General features: G+C 44.2%; 1 protein-coding gene across 3 annotated transcripts in view; it reads right to left on the reverse strand.

The window, feature by feature from the left end:
- The window catches only part of fam168a (family with sequence similarity 168 member A), a 37,653-nt gene extending 15,169 nt beyond the window's left edge, over nucleotides 1–22,484 (reverse strand). Inside the window, exons 1-3 of one of the 3 annotated variants that reach the window (XM_012824088.3) lie at nucleotides 22,225–22,484; nucleotides 4,262–4,387; nucleotides 2,116–2,207 (exon numbers count right to left, since the gene is read on the reverse strand). In XM_012824088.3, coding sequence (XP_012679542.1) covers nucleotides 2,116–2,207; nucleotides 4,262–4,332 — 163 coding nt within the window. In that variant the 5' untranslated portion in view covers nucleotides 4,333–4,387; nucleotides 22,225–22,484. The remainder of the gene's footprint in view (nucleotides 1–2,115; nucleotides 2,208–4,261; nucleotides 4,388–22,224) is intronic. The other 2 variants (XM_031573706.2, XM_031573705.2) reach the window with 2 other exon arrangements.
- Between the last annotated feature and the right edge of the window lie 1,101 nt (nucleotides 22,485–23,585).

Raw genomic sequence — 23,585 nt, forward strand, 5'->3', positions numbered from 1 at the left:
TGTTTCAAACACCTCCCTGAGCCTTGAATTCAAATGATGCCATGTCCTCTTTCTCTCTCTGAGCTGAACGAATAGCCCTGGGGCACTGAAACACACTGCAGACGGATCAACGCCTATCAGCACCCAACTATCAGCGTCACCACTTAAGGAGCAGGTGAGCGTGGTCTCTCCCTAACACAGTTATATATATAAATAGCCTTTTGTGAAATCACGAAACATCAAAATGATGTTTGGAGCAATGCTGAGCAGCGCCTGAACCGCAGACAGCATGTGTTGCCTGAGGGGGGGAGGCCTCCTGCTGTTTGGCCATGTGTCCATGTGGGTCTGCTCACTCTCTACAAATAAACCCATCTCTGCATCGCCCCGGGGATTAACACGTCTCTGATAGACTCGGCCGGCTAAGATTAGCACTGGTACCGAATATGGCGAAACCAACACAGACAGGCAGGCAGCCCCATCAATTAAACATCCATCAAATTCTTCCTTTTCTCACCATCCATCATCTACTTTTGTAGCAGTGCCTGTGAGAATCTCAGGGGTCTAAATGTCCTCTGAACTGTCTTCTGAGGAACAGCTTTACTGATATCCCTCTCATCTGACTCCTCTTCTGTCTTTCCTACTCAGCTGTAGTTTCGTGTCGGTTCAGGTCTTATACCTCTCCACCTGCACTCTACTCGGCGGCTATCGTTCATCCTTCACATCCGTCTCAAGAGCACCCTGAGAATTAATCCAGCCCACCAAACACCATCAGAGGAAAAGCTCTACATGACGAGCCTACTTAACACCAGAAATACTTCCTACAGTGAACACCTCTCATAGAATCACTTGACTTTGGACATGGCGTGCTATTATTCCCTCAAGGTTGTTTTCTGAGCTTAATAAACTGTGTGTGTTCACTGTCATTCTCCCTCTCAGCTGGTAGACACTGAGGTCTGCATAATGACAACTGTCCTGATGCCTCCTTGTTTTGTCATTGCAGCTGCCTTTAACATAGACTACCAACACTACAGGTGCACACGGATCCTGCCACTCCAATTTCCTGTTAACAAAGCACCAATATCACCCTCTCCACCATTAGATTAGAATTACACTACTAATGAGACAGTAATGAAGTGGTGTTCTCTCTCGCTCTCTCTGGGTATTAAGCTCGTGGTGTGGCAGGTTGGTCGGAGGAGAGAGGGAGAGGAAAGGAGGGGGAGGGGGAAGGGGGTGTAGGAAAGGGTGAGGAGATGTGTGAGAGGTTCCGGGAGCGAAGTAGTGAGGCTCTGAATCACAGGAAGAGATCCCCCCACGCATGCCAGGGAGCAAGGGGGGGTGAGAGGAAAAGAGAGCGCAGTGAGGCTGTTGCCATGGAGACAAACAGGAAGCACTCCGGTGACTGCTACACTGGAACAGGACGGTGCGTTCATACAAGGACACAGACACAAACACACACACACACACAGAGAGAGAGTGTGTTTCTCCCTCTCAGCAGAACTTCTAAAAAGGATCGTTTAGAGACTCTAATGAGGCCATGTGATCGGCTTGCGCAGCCAAAATGGTATTTATTCAATTAACTTCTGGGTGTCTGCATTTCCCAGGGACCTTCTCAGGAGATTCACAAATGCATGATGACAATGCACTAATCTAGGGAGACTACTGAGCGCTGATTGATTGAATCTATTGAATGTCGTTAGTCTTACAGTAACCACCTCCAAACCCTCAGTGGCCACAGTTTTTCTTATTGAAGTACTGTAGAAGGTCTTAAGATACTGCCGGGTAAAAAAAAAGAATGTGGTTACAAGCTAAGTTGACTTCAGTTGATTCTCTTTCATAAAAGCTGGTGTAATTTGCCTCTATGCATGCATTCTATACTGCTGTAAGCCAAAAATATGAAGTATGCAATGGGCATCATTTGAGTTACTCCACGTCAGAGAGATATCATCAAAATAGACATGAATGAACATTAATCTTATATCTCGGTGAATTCATTTGGTGATGTGTGACTTACTTGGGAAAGAAAGATCATAAGATAATGTACCTGGTAACGGTTTCTCTCTCTCTTTATGTATGAATGCTTGTGTGTTTGTGTGTGTGTGTGTCTGGCTGTGTGTGCGAATTGCTTAATACACTTACCGGCATATGCCATATTCTTGGGGTTTCCGTAGGGTGTCCCGGGCTGGACGGGACTATAAACGGGGTTCATATTGGAAGACAGTCTATTCTTACTGCAAGAGACAGACAGACAGAGAGAGAGGGAGATCAAATAAAGACACAGAACAGAACAGTCTCTGCTGAAGTCCCTTCTGCTCCAAAGGAACTCCTTTGTGTACCGACACTTAAAATGATAACCTGTGAAAACCTGGAAAAAATGTAAAAAAGACAATTTCCACGCATCACACGAAACGCATATTCCAACCATGCATATAAGCATGGACACCGATCTCATACACATAAACAGACACCTACATCCACATAGACACATCTTCAGGCATTTAACCACTCACATACAAGCATAGATTCACACACATACACACACGTTCACACATACACAAACACAAACACACAGCTCACATTGTCTCAGGGAGAAATGTACATTCCTTGCCTCTGAAAATGCTACTGGATTTTGGGCGCATGGCTCAATAACAATCTAAGAACTGAGCCAAAGGGGGGGATTTTTGAATAGAATACACTAATCCTGAAAACAAACAGAGGAAGCACACAATGGCATATCCCACAAGCCTCGGCTATCACAGGGGCACCATAGCAACCAGCTGGGTTCACCGCATGTGCGCATTTATGTGAATGCAGCGTGTCTGTGTGTGCGAGTGTGTGTGTGTGTGTGTGTGTGTGTGTATTTGCACGCTTAGAGACACATGTAGCTTCTTACAGCTACATGTATTTGCACGCCCAGAGACACATGTAGCTGTAAGAACAGCACCCCAAGGAAGGAAGAAAAAGCAGGAGGGGGAAAGGGAGAGAGGAAACACAGAGAGGCAGACAGCTGCATGCAAAAGCCCTGTGCTCAGGATCAGCAATGTAGGGCTGATGTAGGGCAAGACCTCTGAACTCTGAAAACCCAGAGAGAGAGAGAGAGAGAGGAGAAAGAGAGAGGAGAGAGGAGAGAGAAACACTCACACACACACACACACACACACACACACACACACACACACACACACACACACACACACACACACACACACGCACGCAGGAATGGAGCTCAGCTGTGTTTGAGTCAGTGTGGGATGTGGCAATGGAAGGTGCTGGCCCTGGCACTAGTATGGGGCATGAGGTGGGCATATGGATTGGGGGTGGTGATACACAGCTGGTCACATGATCATCCTGTCAGCTCTACTTTTGAGTGGGCAAGGTGATATGTCAAAGAGCATGAACAATAGACACAAAAACACACACACACACAAACACACAACCTTGCGAAGCATTTTAGAACAAATATTTGAGCTAACATTTTCATCATTGTAATAGGGATTATCAGGGGAGGCATTCTTAAAGGTATACATACACATATATTCAATATACATAACATGAACCAAGGCCAAATCTGAAACACAATGGTTAGTTCACAACAGTCAGCCTGGAACTCAAAGAGAAATCAAGGTTATCAGTGTACAGATAATGTTCAGTTGTTTCCATTGGCCAAGGTCCTGGGTAAACCTCTTTAGAGTGTTGATTTCTAAATGTGTGCAGATTGTGTTCTGACCTGCTTGCAATAACCTGCAGGTCTGCAAATGGTATTGCAATTAAATCAACAAATTCAATCAGTCAATCAAATTCAATCAATTAAAGGTCATTTAAGAATGCTGAGAGGATAAATGAATACTCTGTTTCTGAGGGCCAGGACCAAGGCGTCAGAAAAGAAAAAGAGAGAGAATGACAGCATATGTGTGTGTGTGTGAGAGAGGGAGAGAGAGAAACCATATAAATGTACTGAAAAACATCCTTTGACTTACTGCACCTCTTTCACACTGTCCCTTTGCAGTTAGCACTGGTGCAGTGGAAATGAGTGCGTGTGCGTTGCAATGGGGTAGGGGCTCGGGGGTTGGAGGCTGCGTCTGGACTCACCTCCTCTTCCACGTCACGTGACCAAAGCCCCCTACCCACATTTATCTCCCCAGCAACCAATCCAGCAGAGTGCAACATGACCAGCAGTGACAAATGCTTTGTGTGTGAATGTGTGTGTGTGTGAGTGTGCGTGGGGGTCTGTGTGTGTGTGGTGTAGTGCGGTGCGGTGCGGTGGCGTGCCGTGCACTACACTAACCTCTTCAGGTTCTGACTGCTGTCTGGTTGGTACAAGAAAGTGAATTTGTCAGTGGGGTGCCCGCTTGCCATTCTCAGTGGGGGGAGGAAAGGCTAATGAAGGAGGAGAAGGAATGGATATGCAAATCTGAAAAATAAAAACCAAAGCAACGAGATCAACAGAAAACAAGGGAGCAAAGGGAGAGAGAGCGAGAGAGAGAGAGAGAGAGAGAGAGAGAGAGAGGGACAGAAATATAGAAACAGATAGACAGGAAGATAAAGAGAGAGACAGAGAGAGACAGAGAGAAACAGAGAGCGGATGCAAGATCATGATTATAACGGACAGATCATAAAAGGCAAAAAACAGCAGAGCAACAGCAAAAGCTAAAACAACAATATGACATATCACAACAGCAAAGCAAAGCAAACAAGCAAGAGAGGGGTGAGAGAGAGAGAGAAAGAGATAGATAGATAGATAGATAGATAGATAGATAGATAGATAGATAGACAGATAGATAGACACTAATAGACAGGCATAAAAAACAGCCAAGAAAGATGAAGTCAGAGAGAGATGAGAGATAGCGATCTAGCATCCCACTAGATTGGGAGAGGTATGGAGAGATTGAAAGGACTATGTAGACAGAGAGTAAGAGAAAGAGAGAGAGAGATGCCAAGAGAGATCGAACTGCAGAGGAAACAGCATTACAGATACTGTGACATGCTGGGAGCAGCATGACCAGACCAGCAGTGTGAACCAGAAGCCCACGAGTACACAACTGCAACACCTGCTACTGCGTTTGGCCAGTTATAGCATAGTATAGATCTCACACCAAATGTGTGTGTGTGTGTGTGTGTGTGTATGTGTGAGCACTGTTGACTTTACCATTATGGAAGACTGAGCGGGTCTGAAAATTTGCCGTGTATATATTCCATATTGTTTTTATCTGATACATAAACGGGTTTCGTACGTGAAAGGGGCTTATGTAACTCCTTAGTAGCTATGTGCTACGATTGCATTCCGGAGCCTTTGTCAGCTCTTCTGGAGACAGCCCCCAGTTTTTGGCTTGGCCATAAATCTCAAGTTACAAGCGTGGCTATGTCAGCCACCACCTAAACAGAGTTTACACCACACAACACACAACTTATGAAAGTGACATATATACACGTACATGTTAAGAACAAAGCACACAGTATGGCAATGTAATATGAAATTACGTCACCGACAAGTTATACCACAAAGGATGTCGGCTGTAAAGATGCAGTTCAAATTAGTCAAAAATGCTTTTGAGACCAGCGAGCCAACAGTGGACACTGGTTCTGGGACGTGGAGGCAAAAAAGCAGTTAACAGAAACCAATGGAGAGTCACCATCAAGGAAAGGTACAGATGGTCACAGTCTCAGGCTTCACCATCAATCTGCATGCCTGTCACTAGACGTATCAATCCTGTCGTCAACAAGAGCATGTGTGTGTGTGTGTGTGTGTGTGTGTGTGTTAGTACATGTGTGAGAGAGAGCGAGAGAGAGAGAACATAAGTGACAGAATATTTGATATACATATTATATAAAACATGTATGAGGACGGCAGGAGTGGGAAAGTACAAACGCAAATAGATGGGAAGCATAGGTATCAGAGAGAGGGAAAGGGGGAAGAGAATAACAGATACACCAACAGAAGGAGAAGATGGTGGACTGTGGGGAGACAGAGGGACAGACAGAGTACAGGCCAACACAGAGAGAGAAAAGATGGAGAGAAAGAGAGAGAGAGAGAGAAGAAAGAGGAGGGGTGGGTATTAATGTGTGTGTGCGTGCGCAAGTGTTTATTGGCCGCTCCAGCTCCCGTTCTGCTCCGAGGACTCTGGGTGATTAATCAGCCCCTGACAGGATCACCTTGTGCTGTTTGTGAAGGATGAAGGTGCCCCTCTCTTCCTCTCCGCATCTCCCTCTACCCCTCTCTCTCTCTCACTCCCTCTCTCTCTCCCTCTCTCTCTCTCCCTCTACCCCTCTCTCTCTCTCTCTCACTCCCTCTACCCATCTCTCTCTCCCCCTCTCTCTCTCTCTCTCTCTCTCTCACCCTCTACCCCTCTCTCTCTCTCCGCATCTCCCTCTACCCCTCTCTCTCTCTCCGCATATCTCTCTCCCCCTCTCTCTCACTCCCTCTCTCCCTCCCTCTCTCTCTCTCCGCATCTCCCTCTACCCCTCTCTCTCTCCCCCGAATACTGAAACCATGCTCAGATATGGCTGATTGACCGCTGCGTCGCTATTAATATTCTCAGCTGTGTAGGCTTACAGGAATGACTGGGGAAGATGACTGGTGTCGTGAGAGACCTGAATGCTCTCAATAATAGCGCATATAATTAGGAGCAGGTTCATTATGTGGGACTTAAGTCAGCATTGATTATTCCAGTATTGTGCAAAGATGAACTTGATATTGATTACTTGCTCATTGTTTGCAACATGGAAATAGCACCACAATGTGTTGCCTTATATGCATGCTTTAAAATGCAAGCAGAACAGGTAGCAAATGTCTTTTCAAAAGAATGCCTCTGTATTGTTTAATGTAAGGACCATGTGTTTTATATTACATCATCTCAGTTTCTTTTCAGCTGTTCCCTGGCATCCTAGCCTGGATACCAGACCGAACTTAGCCCCGCCCACAATTTTTTTGGTTGGGAAGTTCGGTCTGGCATTACTCCATTGAGGAGAAATTATCTGCGGCTCGATATCGGCCGTACCAATCAAATTGTTAAGGCGGGCTTTATACGATGATGGACAGATGATCAACAGTAACGTAACCAACCACGTCACCAACACACGAGTTGAATTCGTTTTCAACAAACATGGCTGCCGCTGGAGAGCTGAAATGTATAGATTCAAGTCCATTTAGACATTGACAGTGCATTCATTTTGAAAGAGGAACAGAGAAACGCGATTAAGGCATTTGTCAATCGAAAAGATGTTTTTGCCTTCCTTCCTACGGGATCCGGTAAAAGTGTAATGTATCAGCTGCCCCTGGTCACATACTACGTTGTTCTGATTGGTTGTAGGTAACCAATTGAGCGAAGAGGCATTTTTTCTCCTGGTTCGGTTGAAACACGCCCCATAATCACAGCCCAATGGAGCGATATCAGACTCATATTCTGACTAGAATTATGAGTATGACATCGTCAGGCTACTGGCATCCCCCTACCTTAAACTGTTTTCATACAGTGGTTATCAACAGTGAAAGAAACTCCCAAAGCCTGATTCCACATGCCAGACCTCAAAATATTTGTCTCAGGGTACTGTGTGTCCTTGTGTTGTGGTTGTGTGTGTGTGTGTGTACCAGTGGTTCCAAAATGGATTCGGACAACACTGAAAGACATTACTCATATCAATAACCATGCCTTCCTTGTGTTTTATTGTTCTGTTCATGAGGAAGTCATCCAGTAGGACGCTAACAGAAGCTAACAACAACACACTAAAGAAGGACATTGACAGAGAACATTGACAGAGGAAACGAGAGAGAGATAGACTGAAATAAGGGTTGAACACACAAGACAGAGCCTGAGGGCAATGGATCGTGCCTATAAATATAGATCCAGCTCTCCTCCTCTGCCACCTCCACACAATTGCCCAGACTGCGGGCACGCTCACAGAACGCTGCCTACTCTCTCTTCTCTCCAACCACACGCCCAGCAGCACAGCCCTCGGCTTACCACTCTGCCAGAGTAGATTAATCAATAGGCACTTTTTCCTCTGGAAATACTCCTCAGAAAAAAAACTTCCTTTGCCATGAGAACACTGTCATGTATATGGCTTTGATGGTGGGGAACAGCAAAAGGACTTAGGCATGCAGCCCTAGGTGTTTCATCACTAGCGGTACAGAGTGCTCACACAGAAAGGTATAACATATTTGCCATACCTCCAGCGCAGGCCGATATCACTTTTTACATTTACTAGGGAGCTGAGCACACACACACACACACACACACACACACACACACACACACAACAGACTGAGACGATTAACAGTTCATACATACAAAGGCAATACAAATGTAATCTGCCTCCTAAGTAGCCGAACACTCCTATTCATATTGAGACACCAAGACAGTCTCTCCCCTTCACCGCGGGCATCAGTGGCAGCGCGCCTAAGGGTGCCAGTGGAGTGGCTTCAGTGTTATTCAGGTCAGAGGCTGGAGCCAAGCTCTCTTCCTACAGGCACACTCACATGAGAGCAGCAGGGAGGGCAAAATGGCCGCCCGTCTGTGTGAACAGAACTGGTACGCGTTTAAACTTTAATGTGCAGATATGCCAGTCTGTTTCATGAGCTCTGACACATACACAGAACCTGCAGTGTGGGGCTGAGGGGCTTAGAGGCTTGGCTTCATTAAAATAGGAAAGGGAGAGGGAGAGAGCGAGAGAGAGAGTATTGATAAGACAGTTACAATGATGGCGCTTCATGCTTGCAAGTGTGTGAGGAGGGGGCTGCAGCATCTCACAGCTAGTGATTGTGATATCTCTCTCACTGTCTTCATACCAACCTCTCTCCCTCCCCCTCCTTTTCTCGTTTCAAGCTTTCCTTCCTTTTTCTCCATCCACCCACTCAATCAATAACCACCTTTTTTCTGCCTCCATTTCACATCAGTAGCTAGAGCATTCCTGTTCGCCATTTTTTGCTCTCTAGCTCCCTCCTCCTTTGCCTATTTCTATGAATAACCTCTCTTTCCCTCTCCGGTTTTATCGCCGTAGATCTGGTGGCGCAGAAGAGAACAATGCTGCAGTGCCCTTGAGCTCCTCTCGGCTGCCGTAGCAGTAACGGCTACACAAATGTTGTGTTTGCATTGTAGTTACGCATTCCACCGGCCTGTTTTTTAAAAGTCGACGCTAAGAGGTGTCGTCCATTTTAGCCCCTAGTCTCGTAATTATACATTCAAGTAGCGTGCGCTCGGGCATCTACCTCAGACATGTCTCTTTTAGATGACGTGTTTTGGTAACAAGGAATACACTGCAATTTACAGATTCTGACGCATACGCCCGTAGAAATTTTTTTAACGATTTGAAGTGCATTAGCAATCGTGTTTTAAGTTAGACAAGAAGCACCGAGGTAAGTTGAATACCTCCTCACCAAAGGATGTGTTCCAGACAATGGTAAAAACAAAAGCTATTGCATACGGAATGAATTGTGAATGCAATGCACTAGGCGGAACATAACGTCCCCATCTCCTGTGCCCTACCCAAAAATGTAGACTATGTGTGTGCTTTCTCTGTTCGTAAATATTTTATCCACTGATGGTTGGACATACATGAATCAGTTTTAACCTACATCCATTTATGTCCATTTGGTTACACTTGTTAGAGCATTACATAAATAATTCACAGTTTGCATTAGCTCTAAATGCAACCCATAACCTTTGCATTGCTCTCACGTCACGACAAATCGAGCTTTAATGGCGGAAAGGCTTTTGTTTTTAAAAGTAATCTGTGATCCATAATTTCTCGGATCATCTGAAACCTATACATGAACATTTATGTAATGTATAGTCGAGTCTGTCTAGCGGAGAGCGCAGTGTGGGCTTGCTTTCTGACACCGCTCCAAATTGAGTGTGTGAGCAGTTGGAGTGTATGCGCCAGTAATAAGTGTGTGAGCCAGGTGCGCCAGAACTCCTGACCTGTCTACCACCCCCACCACACCCACACAGCCAAACTTGGATCGTCACCATGGAGACAGCACATCTCACTTACTTACAAATAAACTCAAGAGTGCTGTTGTTGAGTCAAAGACGACACCATAGAGCAAAGCTAGCGGTTTTTGTTGATTTTTTTTTTGCGTCGTACATACTAGCATGTATTTGTGGTAAAATGGACTGGTGAAGAGATATCTGTCTTGGGTGTTTAAGCTGGCAGACAAGGCTGTGGAGATGAGGAGTAAGATTGGCCTCTTTCCCTCAGCCTCCTCCTGAGACTCAGGCACGCGCACGGAGTCACACACATGCCTAAGCGCACACACACACCCAACAAGGAACCCAGCAGTATTGTACACACACTGTGAATAAAACATGGTCGTCAGAGCGAACATGGAGGAGCAAGCGAAAGTGCCCCAGGGCAAGACCACAGGCATAGGTCCCAGGGAGACAGAGAGACAGGGAGAAAGCAGACGCGAACATCCAGGCCAGGAGGGCCCTTTACTGAGAGCAAGAACCCATCTGTTTCAGCAGCTTATGGGTGGGCTGAAACTGCAGAGCTTGTGAGGGTTGCCCATATTATAAGAATAGAGGTGCATATGTTTGAATGGTAGGAAAAGCAGATGGACTCCAGTATACGGACACGCATGCACCCATACACACACAGACTACCTCTTAAGTGTCCATCATTCATCCATCACTTACAGTTATGGGTAAGCCATGTAATCTTTCTCCCATAAATCTTATCGTGGCAGTGAAGAGTCAACACCACTCTCTGTTCTCCGCATGTCACCCTCACCTTCTTCTCTTATTGTAATCCTTCACTGTCATGAGAGCTAAAGACGACTGATAATAAATTAAATGATTCGCACTCTTTTTTATCTTTCTATGTCGCTTTGCTCTGTATAAAATGGGGGTGGATGGAGGGAGGGAGGCCATTTTATGGAGAATGACTGCAGGAGTTTTTTGACCGGACACAACAGGAATATCAGTGTATCAGAATGGGGGAAAAAAGGCTTCCTCTTGTCACTCCAATCTGACAGCCTCAGCTATCACTACCCCCTCTCTCCTTCAGAGCACTCGGGGATACAGCACACGCACACACACACACACACACTGCAGAAAGACAGGAGAGAAGGGGGGAGACGACTGTTTCACTTCCTGCTCTCATTACCTGAATAATTAAAGTCCCTCTGGATCCTGGGCATGTTAGAGAGAGAGAGAGAGAGAGTCTATGTGTGTGAATCAGCAGCACAGTAGAGTCTAAAGCAGAGCAGCAGCGGGTCCCTGCTGTGTGACTCGTGTACACAGTGGGGATGGGAGCAGCAGAGGCACGCAGACGGCGGCCCGCGCTGGCTCCAGCTCCTGTCCACTGCACACTGGCACGCCGCGGGACAGGCCACCCCCAACCTCGGCCAAAAAACGAAACACAGCAGTACCTCAGCACGCGCTGCAGTCCCAGCTGCAGGAGGCTGCCGCACCTCCTTTGATGCCTATTGAATGACCCTGAGAGACAGAGGTGGGGGTCCTGAAGAACTGTTGCGAAAAAAGGAGAAAGTGAAACTGATCACTTCAGTTCTAAAGCTTTAGAATTATAATACTTGGGGCCACAGGCAAGTGTCCTTCGCTCATAGGCGGCACGGTCAATAGGCTTAGACAAGCTAGGCTTCTCTAAACTTAACTCAGAAAATGCTTCGAAAAAACTGTAAAGTAAAGACTGTCTCTAATATAAATGCTTTATTGTTACACAATATCCCTTTTGCGTGCAATCAACATAATGGCAACGTTTTGGGAGATGCTGTTGCCCATTTTCCCTGTGTAACCACAACTGAAATTCTTCGTCATCTGTTTCCCACAATCACTGCTGTCAGCCAGCATCAATGTCATTGCACTGCAATAGTTAAGACATTCAATGTTACTCGTTAAAACTAGAGACTTCTGCTTCTGGATTTTAATCAAAATAGTCAATCAGTCAAAAAGCAATAGCAAACCGTTACATCCCCAGAAAGGATGAGTGTGGAGCTTTATCATGGCTTCTCCACACCTGACACAACACTTGTGCCTTTGTTTCCGTGTACTTAAGTAATGAATAAGTACAATGTAGGTTGCTTCTTATTTTGGAGAGTGAGGGGGGGCTGGGGTATTGTGTCCTGATTACTGTGGTCAGGATAGTTTCAGGGGGCAGGTTTAGTAACAGTTGCTTAAACCCAGGTTGCAGGCACAGGAGCTGGTGCAGTACTTTCATACCCGTGGGTCAGTGCTTGTACAAAAACAGTCCGAAATTTCTCATCAAATAACAGCTTCCATTATTGTATGGATGCAGAATTTGGAGGCTGGGATGAGATGAACTCAAGCGAATTTCAATCGTAGATACTCCTGTGATGTTTCTCACATTAGAGCACAATGCAGTCTAATGCAATCACACCCCTCCACCCAAAGGGTCCATGGTGACTACTTAATTGCACCTGACAAATGAGGGCCTCCACTAGATCTTATTTCTCAAGTTCTAATTCAATAAAATCCAGCCATGCTCACACAGAGTATGGGTATGTGTGTGTTTAAGGGAGAAAAAGGGGGGATGGGCGGTAATAATGGAAGTGTCCATCACTCTCAAGCCTGCCATGTTGAATTCCACCGGTCAAGGACAGTGTTAAGGGGAAGCAGCATGACCACTGATGGCCAGTGTTCTCTCCGGAGCTGGGGTCTGTGCCTGTGTTTTTAGGCCAATAACAACAAGTGAGCCATGCTAGAGTTCACCAGAGTTATGGGTCCTGAATGAAGAGAGGGTGGGGCTCTGGAGGATGAGTGGGGAGTGCACCCCCCCCCCCCCCCACCCCCTTCCGAAAAAATGCCATTGTTTTAACGGACTCATGAGTGCTTTCTTTTGGACCATTCCTCTCACCGGTTGGGGGGGGGGGGAAAGCCCCATTCTTTCTTAAAGCCGCCTTTCAGCCTAGCACTACCTCTGCTTTGTAAAGACCATTATGCTTCAGACAATTGAGGCAAAACCAACACATGTGGGGAATAGATGCCTGGACTGCATTCAGGGGAGTCCTTCCCCTCCCCTGTGGCCACAACAAGAGCAGCACGTCAGGGATGGACCCCCCCACCCCACCCCCATTCACTCATCGTGGCCAATTATTCCTCTTTTCTCTCCCTTCATCCAACACCTCCATCAGGGAAAGAAAGGCTGGTAGTCTGAGGGGGGAAGGGTGAAAAGAAGAGCCCTCCCTTCATCATTCATGGCAGTGCTAAGTCATCCTCCCCTCCCCCATGTCAAATTCTATCTGTCCATCAATCTAACTATCCAGAACTCTGCACACAGATTTTTTTTTTGTGTTGGGGTGGGGGTTGGTTTCAGCTGGCTCTAGCGAAAGGAGAGGGCCTCAAACCAATTTAAGCGCAGTGATCCAGCAGCTTAGCCACCCTAGCCTCCACAGTGCAACTATGAGTCATATCTGAGTGTGAGCACTAAGACTGGGTGGTATATCGAAAATATTGATATATACAGTGCTATTTTATACAAGATAAAAGAAATGACCATATTCGTAATATCAAGTATGCCTTTTATTGGCCATGTAGGTCACCATCTGTGTGCGTTTAAAACTGACCACATTTTAACAGGGAAGAACAGTGCAGCTCTCTGTCGCACGCATAAACCTCTGTGTGTATGGTGACCAGCCAATCAAATTGTTCTATTGCTACAAGGCAGAAATTATATCTCAGAAACAACCGTGGCTAAAGCCTTCTCTGAGCCATAAAGACATTATACAAAAATGGTAACGGCTGCATTAAAAGGAAATATGGTCCATCTAAATGATTCTGTTTATCACGCAGTTTATGACAAGGGTGCCCAGTCTCGCCTTATCTGTTTCTCCTTGCCTCTCAATTGCTCACGACCTTTATACAACAGAGTAATCTACAAGACATATCAAACACGTAAAACAAATGAGTTAAGGCCATTTATAAATACCCCATCATCTATTTGGAACTTTATCCCGCTATATAAAGGTCGTTATATATATAGATATATATATATATATATATATATATATATAAATTGGCCAACTTTCATGAACAAGTGCTTTTAGCGTGGTCCTTAATTTAAAAGCATAATTTTTCCCCACATCGAATTTAATTTGGAATAATCTATTTTCCAACAAAATTGGGGGGAAAATTTGGCTGTTTACCAAATGTACCAGATTTGGACCCATGTACCTCAGCTATAGGACAGTTCATTTCAAAATGCTATAGGACAGCATCTCAAAATGTTTGAAAAGTGTGTGTTTAAACACTATATCTGTAAAAAAAAAAAATATATTTCTCCAAGGGTCACCCCCTCCCCCCGTTGACATTTTTTTTTCCTGCCACATAAAACAGTAAATCCTAATAAATGAAACCCACGGTCCTACACTGCTTTCACGGTTGCTAGAATATTTTTTTCCGGTGATCATGGTAAACTGTATGGTTGCTAAGCAAAACATTTTAGTTTCAAGCGTGATCGTTGCGAAGTTGTGATTGTAGCTTTTCCATCTATGTTGTGTGTAGGCCTACAATGTTATTCTTTTTTTTTGGAAGCACACAGCCGTATCTTTGACAGCACTTCAGATATGCTGTGTGTGCAATTTGTCTTTATTTTTTTATTTCAATTGAATGCAAGTATTTAGATATAGGACAGCATGCTGTGCTATCTTTTTTGATATTACAAATAAATACTTATACTTTAACATTATACTTTGTTAATTTTTGTATTATATCGTAATGTATTGTATATCGCCATTTCTCCTCAGCTTATCGAGATATGTGTTTTTTTAGCCATATCGCCCAGTATAATGTGTGTGTTTAATTGTGAGGGAGACAGAGAGGACAGTAGTGAGAAACAGATATCCATCTATACTACAGATTGAAGTGGCAGAACTGATTGAATGCTCTGGTCCAGATATGACTCTGATAGAATCATTCTGGCAGCACATCTGGCAAACGTGATAAGACAGATAACCCACACACACACACACACACACACACACACACACACACACACACACACACACACACACACACACACACACACACACACACACACACACACACTTCACCTGCCACCGATCACCTTTGACCATATATTCTGTATTTTTAAACTTGTCACCCTCTTTGCGGTCAAGGGTTTAGGCCCAGAGGAAATGACCCTGATGGCAGCTGGTGGCTATGCTACAGGATCCATTAACACAATGCTGATCATGCAAACTCAGCCCACCGCCACCCACTTCCTAAGCTCAAAGGCAGGCTTCTCCAGCAGGGGGCCGAAGTCTGTGTATATAACAGTGAGTGAACTGAATGGGCACAGAACTCCCCGCCCCCCCCCCCCCCTCTCAAATCTTAACAGGAATTACACAATAGAAGCCTCCCATCCTCCCTACACAGCATCTGTTTGCCCAGGTCCCCAGCTAGCCCCCGCTATATGTTAGCATTACATAACTCAGTATGCTCATTAAGCACAACACCAACGCTAAGCTAACGCTAGTGCTGTAAACAAAGACACACAACAGAGGCATGTGTAAAGAAACTTAACATCTAATCGTATGCACACATGGTTAGCCTCTGATGTGTGTGTGTGTGTGTGTGTAAGTTTATATGGTGTCAGAAATAACAGCCGTGATTTGAGGAATCTGCATCTGTTGGATCACACTGACCCCATTATGCCTAATTTGCTCCTTGGCGATCACATGAGCACATCAAACAAAGCAGGAGACTGTTAGGCTAGACACTTATTCCAGACACATATCAAATCATAGCTGCATGCACACGCACTCCAAAAATACAGCCATGGTGTGTGGCCTGGCATGACAGTGTGACTGTATGTGACACTGGAGCTCATGTGTATCTTAGCTCTACTGTGCTAACCACTTCCCCCACCTAATCACTATTTAGTATCTGTTTGCAGCTCTGTTAAGAACCCTGTCTTCATATGCAGAGTGGACAGGTGCTAGCTGTTATACACGGCTGACAAGGGGCCCTAATTTCATAGGGCAAGGAGCACTGCGAACAGGCTTTGTGCATATGAAATGCATCTGCTGTGAAAATAGGCGGGTACACCTATATTTGCTCATTTCATTGACGCAAAGCAGGGCGCAATGAAGTCATTCTTAATCGGCCAATCCCAATGATCCAACCATACCTTATTCACATTCACACGGAGCTCAGTAATGGTTCTACAATAGAGTAAACAACACATTTCAGAAGTCTGTGCATAGACACAACCCAGCATTGCACTGACCCACCCATGTTTGCGCTTAGAATATTGCTCAAGTTATGAAATTAGAAAAATGATTTTGCCAAATTATGTTTTAAATATGTTTTTGGTTATGCATGGCTCATGTTTATTAGCATTAGCATTATGACACCTGAGGTTGAACCCATGACCCTTGGTGTAGCAGGTGCCATGTAGTTTTATGTCACACTGACACAGACTGCCCACACTCCCCTCCCTCACTCAGACATGTGGGCCATATATCCTACTTCTCTGACAGCCTTCCATTCCAATGTTATTACAGCACTTTGCTACACTGAAGATTCAGAGATTAACTTCCCTCATTGCATTTGTGGGAAGCGGTGCCTATTTGAAATTCCTCCATTCTGTTGAAGCAGATCCCGTCATGGTCTAGCGCCAAATTAAGCACCATATTTAAGATGAGAGCTCATCTATTATGAATGAGACAGACCTCCCATCATCCAAGACAAAAACTGACTTAATAGTGTCTTTATTCAGATGTTGTCTCACCTCTTTGGCTGACATAAAAAAATACTAGTCACTCCACCTTACAAATGCTTCCTTTTCTGCGGATTCATTTAAAGACCTACCAATTTGACTGAAGGGTTCCTTAGCTAAACTGTAAGGCAACCCGGTATATATTCTGGGTGAAAAACTATTTCCATTCAAATTATGACACTGTAATTTACGGGTTACAAACTTTCTCGCTGAAGTGACATCTGATAAGACAGGATGCCCTTCTGACAAAATTGGAATTACAGTATATCCTGCACGAGCATTTGAGAAACATGACAAAGCAGCCGCTGTGACCACCAAACGTGGTCACTATAATCTTCCAAATGGTAATCCTATCATGGTAACACTGGCATCGCTGAGACACCTGGGGTCAGGAAGTAAACTGAAGCGTAAGCAACACCCACCAATTGTAGTATGGTAATGGAGGTAGGCTATTGGAAAAAAGGGTCATAGAAACTTACATATAGAACAACAAAAGGTTGCCAGGCCTGTTATTTGCATTAGATGATTAGTTCATTTACATTAAGAGCCTAATAGGTGTCTTAAACAGTATATATGGCTACAGTTTGAAATGCTTGTTGTTCAGACCTACACCGCTGAATCTGGAGTATGTTCCATGTGCTTCATTAACACTCTTTACTGGAATAAATACTGATTACTGCATCAACTACAAGAAAATAAACGTCGAGCCGCCCAGCGTGTGGTTTTTGAAAGAACAAAGAGGAGAAGGTGAGTATTCTGCTAACCTTCTGCTTTTGTTCCAGGAAATCCACACATTTAAAGTTTTAGAGTTTACACACATTTAGAGTTTTAAGGACAGGGATTGTTTCGTTTTAGATTTACTTCTTGTCTTTATTCGCCAATAAGCGGGAGGTGTGCGTGTCCTGGGATCGCGTCCTACAATTGTGCCCTATATTCTAGAGCAATTGGAGTGGCAAATACAACACAACAAGATCCTGCATTCAAGTCTGTATTCATTGCCCACAGTACGCCATCTCTGTGTCAAGCTCTTACTTTGCATGTTGACTCATGACCAATGAAAAGACAACTGTGAACTGTAAAACCCCAGTCCATACGTTTGATAACGGACAAAACAGGAGACAAAGAGTCCTGGAATCTTCTAGTTCTGCTAATTATCAACACAGAGCTAAAAGCTTCAGGAGAAGCAATCTAGTGGGGCGTTTTCATTTGCTATGCATGTGGAGAAAATGGTCACATTGGGAGACACTGCCCATGTAGTGGGGGAAGGTAATGAAGGCTTTGTCTGCTATGGATGTGGAGAGGATGGTCACATTGCCAGAGATTGTCAAGACTGAGGGATACATCAAGGCATTGATGTATCATTCTTGGTTGTTATAACCGTCGTCGATTGCAAACATGGTCGCAAAGTTTGGTGGTTGGAACGACTGCTCGAGACAAGTTGTTAGAAGTGTCGTTCCTGGATATTTCTTATTGTCAACGTTTTAAGTGCATGGGGTTTGATTATGAGTTAGTTCTCCATCCTCCAAAAATGATTAAGTATGAGACCGCTCCATCAGCTGCTCTAGTGCATGCGACTCATTTTCACCCTCTACATTCTGCATTATGTCATTAAAAACGTTGTTGGGGCTATGGTGGCTTGACTGACGTAAGTGGCTATTTGCGACGCAACTACTACGATTTTGAGACACAGTCGTGAGTAGGTTGGTATCTCAGCCCACGCTCCAGCATACCACCATCGTTCAGTAGGACTTCCGTCGTTATTCTTCAAAACGCACCCCAGAAGTGCAGCAAGAAGAACTTGCGACTTTTCAGAGCTTCATCTGCTTGGAGCAGACAGACACACTCAATAGAGTGCATTGACAAGAGAGACCAAGAGAGAATCACTAAGCAATCGCTCATGAGTTTGAGAAAGTGATTTTCTCAGACACATATGTGTATATTTCGCAACTGATGTGCACATCCTAACCGACACAGACAAATGCATGAACACACACACACCCAGTGTGGCAGAGCTGAAACATGGAACACACACAGACATATGCACAATGTCTGAATGTGACATGAGACACACTGAAGTGGCAGGTATACTGCTGGAGGCACGGCTTTGCGCAATGTGGACACGGACGTGCCCATTGGTGTTTCTGCTGTTGCCGATGCATCTGAGCCCACAAGCTCAATCACAGTGCTTGAAATGAAATCTCTACGTTGTGTGAATCTACAGCAAAGTCATTTTTTATAGTTTTCTATACCCCTTCATACCGTTTACCCCTTTATCTAAATAGCAATTGCTACCTACCTTAAAATACAAATGCTGGTACTCTAATCAGCTATGATTCGCTGAAGCATGAAATAAACAGATCTCATTTTTTTATTTTTTTTTAGTTTTATTCTCAGGGAGCAAATGTACTAATGAAAATGTCCATCTGTACTGCAAGTCTCTTTGCATAAACGCAGCTGCTAAATGAATATATAGTGTAAATAAATCTTGACCCTGAGCAAGTGCTTGCATGCACATGCGCAGTCAATACGCACAAGTACGCATGGAAATGTTGGTGCCGTGTGCACAGTCTGTGCGCACTGTACTGATGACGACATTTGTGTCGGTGTAATGTGGCTGTATGATTTAGGTTTCTAAGACACTCTCCTTGGCTCGGGAGGTTCTAAAATTCTTCCCTTTCAAACCTAAGAGGGACCCCATGATAAATTACCAACTGAGACTGGGGGAAAAAAACTGTGTGTGATGATCCAATGACGGGTAAGACTCCCTAATGGCCACAGAGGGTCAACCTAAGGGCCATCAAGACATCACAGCCACTGGGCACCTCTTTGAAGGCTGTGACTGAGAGAGAAAGTTGATGTGATGCTATGTATGTCTTCATAGCATGAAATGGTTAGGAATAATGTAAGGAAAGTATATCCGGCCTGAGAATATGAGAAACACGACAAAGCACCATTCAGAACAAAAGGTTGCCAGACCTGTTTGCATTAGAAACCTATTTAATTTACATTAAGAGCCTATGAGGTGTAGCTAGAGTTTGAGATGCTTCTTGTTAAGAGCTACACCACTGAATCCGGAGTATACCATGTACTTCATTACTACTCTTTACTGAAATTAATACTGATTGCATCATCAACCACAATAAACACAATTTCCCCCACAATATAGTTCATTGTTTGGTCCCAGGTGTTCTTGTGAACTCAATCGTACTGCCATATGAGTCATATTTCAGGTAACAGAGAGACAGGAAGAGAGAGAAATAAAACAACAGGGACAAGCTATGATATAGCCTGGAGTGGCCTGACAAACAAACAAAGCCATCTGCTGCATCTCCATAAAGGTGCTGAAGCTCCCTTTTAGCCACTAGGGACAAATCCCCCACAATGCACTGCTACTGTTTATCAGGGGAAACCAACACACCCTGGGGGAGAGCATATCATTGTAAGTGCCAAAAAGCACTCACAGAGAGACGCACATCCACACACACAAAGACAGAAAGAGAGGGGGAATCTCTAACAGATTCCTCTAGTCTTTTCTTCTCTGGTTCTTTGTGAACACTAATCACACCAGCCCTCGGAGGTGAAAGTAATGTTATCATGGCTGCCTACGGGTCCACTATGCCATTACACTCATCAGTAGCAGTGATGCCACAGCAGAGCAGTTTCATCCATTAAGTTGGATAGGGACAACTGAAGAGGATACTGCAGGAAGTCAGTTAAGCACACACACACACACACACACACACACACACACACACACACACACACACACACACACACACACACACACACATCTGCCCAAGGAAATTCACCTTCAATCTCTTACAGTGAGTGTGCTTGTTGCCACACACCTCTCACTTGAAACTAATGCATATAACACGTTAACAAACAAACAGATCTTTTACTAATGACAGTGTTGCAAGAGCCAACTATTTCTGTGAGCAGTGAGAGACCGAGGAAAAATAACTCCTTGCTGTTAGTGAATGGGATTACTGTTGAGACCTCACAGAGCTGCTCATCGCCTAGTGTCCTCATTTTAATTCTTGGCACTGCCGTGACAAAGGACGACAAAGGCTAGTTTACAAACAGGGTGAAGACGTGTTCCCACATCTCTCTCTCTCGCTCTCTCTCAACTACACGCTGGACAGAACAAAGGCAAGAGAGAGGAGGGTTGTGTATTTCAATGCCTGCACACAGACCAATGAGATGCTCCAGGTGTGGGGACATTTTCAGCCAAGTCACACATGAAACTACAGGTCAGGCCTACTAATTAATGCAGTCTTATTCATGTCAATACATCAGTATCACATAAGACAGGCTTCCATTATGAGAAACATCACAAAAAACAGGATGAACAGAAGTATGGAGTTTTCAGTTGCTTTTAAGTCACTGTGGTCTAAAAGTATGATCTCAAACAATTGGGTAAGGAGCTGGAAAATAGCGCTGAGTCTGTTTTCAATTGGTATTGTTCAACCTGCCACTCAGTCTACGTATGGTAAATCAAATAAAAAAACACGACGCGTGTTTTCAAGCAATTTCTGCAGACCACGCAGCAGGCCCCGAGTGCTCCTCTCTTTTAAGACGACTTTTTAATTTACTATAAAATGGTCCCTTATTTACTAGTGATAGGAGAAAACATGTCACGTTGATGCTCAGTTCCCGGAACGCACAATACTGACACCAGGCCGGCATCCTACCTGCCTCTTTCACACCACCAGGCTTTTACATAAAAGAACATATTTATCCATGTTATTTTTTAAAGAGTTGTGTATTTATTAGATATTTACTGTTTTCAGGCATAAAGATCAACTTAAAATGTTCGCATTAATACAAAATATGCATTTAGCCATTTGAAACAATGTAGCTTTATTCGAGGTTTATGGAGTCAGGACGGCTTTGAACATCACTACCAAAATACACATTAAATGAACTGAAAACTGTGTGAATAGTCCAACTGGAATATTCAACTACCAATGATCTTTTTCGATTTAGTTCCCCCAAAGATTATAAGTCGTGTAGGCCAAAATGACATCTGATTCTTACTTGCATAAATACACTTTCACAACGTGAGAACAGCTGCATTCCCCCATTGGTTCCGTAAACTGCATAAATGATAATCTAGGGTTTTTTAAAATGGTCAGACGCGCACAAACTACCGACACCATTTTGAAAGGCTGGTTGGCCTTTGCCTGCTGCATGGAATGTAGCTAGCTAAAGATGTATGAAAAGAAGTCGGCACGGGAGACAATTCCGTCGCACTAGCTTCCACTGACGCTGTCACGTTTTATAATCGTTGGCTTTTGTGCATCAGTCGTTGCTTGTCTCTGGATTACTAACGGACGATCAATTAGTGTGTATCAGAACAGAACATGCAATTTATATAGCAACTATAGGTGATTTCTTGATTCGTCCCCTAACTTGCCCTCTCATAACAAACGACCATCAGCGCTATCCCCCTCCCTACACGAATCATGCAATCTCGGATTTGAACAATTGAAAAAACAGAAACGAGGAGAGAGGGAAATCGGCATGATATGTGAACAAGGACATCAGACTTACCAATCAAGACGAATGATAATGTATTTATTAACTCCTTTATGTGTTTCCAGGCTATTTAGATTAGTTATATTTCAGTGTATTTATCCTCTTTTACGTAAAAACTGGCGGCTTCCTTCTCCGGTTCGCTCTGGTCTGACGATTTCGGGCTTGCAAGCGGCGTTAGAAACAAGCGTTCACAGACACTGAGTGGGGGATGGGGGATGCCAAAAGCAAGAGAGGGAGGGAGGGGGAAAGGAGAGAAAAGCAGTAGCTTGCAAACACAGGGGGAGGACCTTCCTTCCCAGTTCTGACGCAAAACTACATCCAGCTATTCGTGCTCCTACCACGCTTGATCTTTGCTTTAGCCATTACTCCAGTGTCCAATCAGTAGCACAAAAATGCATTGCCAAAAGCTTGGGATTTTCTGGTAGGATGCAAAGGCCCTATTTCCGACGAAAAAGCTTTAAGCCCTCCCCTGCTCCCATCGACATTCCAGCATAGAACATAAACCCTGCCACAAACACACTGTCAAATGACGTATCGAATTCACGCATGATGGCAGAGCAGGCCATTATTCGTTATATTGCGAGGACAACAGATAGGCTTAGGCCACTTGAAGGACATGGTAATGAAACGCTTATAAACTATAGATTATCACAATCAATACCAGGCCTAAGGTAGGCCTACATATCAGCTTCTAAATGTATTCAGTTCACAATAAAATTAGATAATGAAATTCAAGGAATTGTAAACAAAGGCAATGATTTTAGTTTTCAATAGAATACAACCTTCATCGCCATCATATTGTAATTACAAGCTATGTTTTCTGCTTTTCGCACAAGAATTGCGACGGGTTAATGCTTGTTATAGCTAAACGTACGTTTCAACTCCCTCAGGGTAGTCGAAACCGCGTTCATCGTGTGGTAGCCTATCAGAGGCCTCAGAGCGAAAAAAATGTAATACACGTGAGAGTCGTGTTCTCTGGCGTTGGAGACTTAGCATTCGATAGTTATTAATAATCGATATGGATTGATAATAAGGTAGGCCTACCTAAGATAGATGGTAAAAAAAATACACCAGGAAAGGAACAGATTTGCAGCCTTAACTCAAACTTTTCAGCAGTAGCCATGCAATACTTTCAATGACAACAATATGCTGCCCTCGTGTGTTTAAAGTTAGCAAGCTTAGCTTATTGTCTCAAAATGGTATTTCCTTTTTTTAGGCTATTTCTTATAAGAGGAGCCAAGCTCTTACTCTTCTGGGACGCTCTTTACTTTATATACAGGCCTACTCTATTGACTCAACAAACGTCTGTTAGATCAGAAAGGGCCTATAATGAACATTGTTATTTAGCAATTTATGCAATTGGAAGTGATGCCCCC

The sequence above is a fragment of the Clupea harengus genome, chromosome 9 (genome assembly GCF_900700415.2).
Source record: "Clupea harengus chromosome 9, Ch_v2.0.2, whole genome shotgun sequence".
Lineage (NCBI taxonomy): Eukaryota > Metazoa > Chordata > Actinopteri > Clupeiformes > Clupeidae > Clupea > Clupea harengus.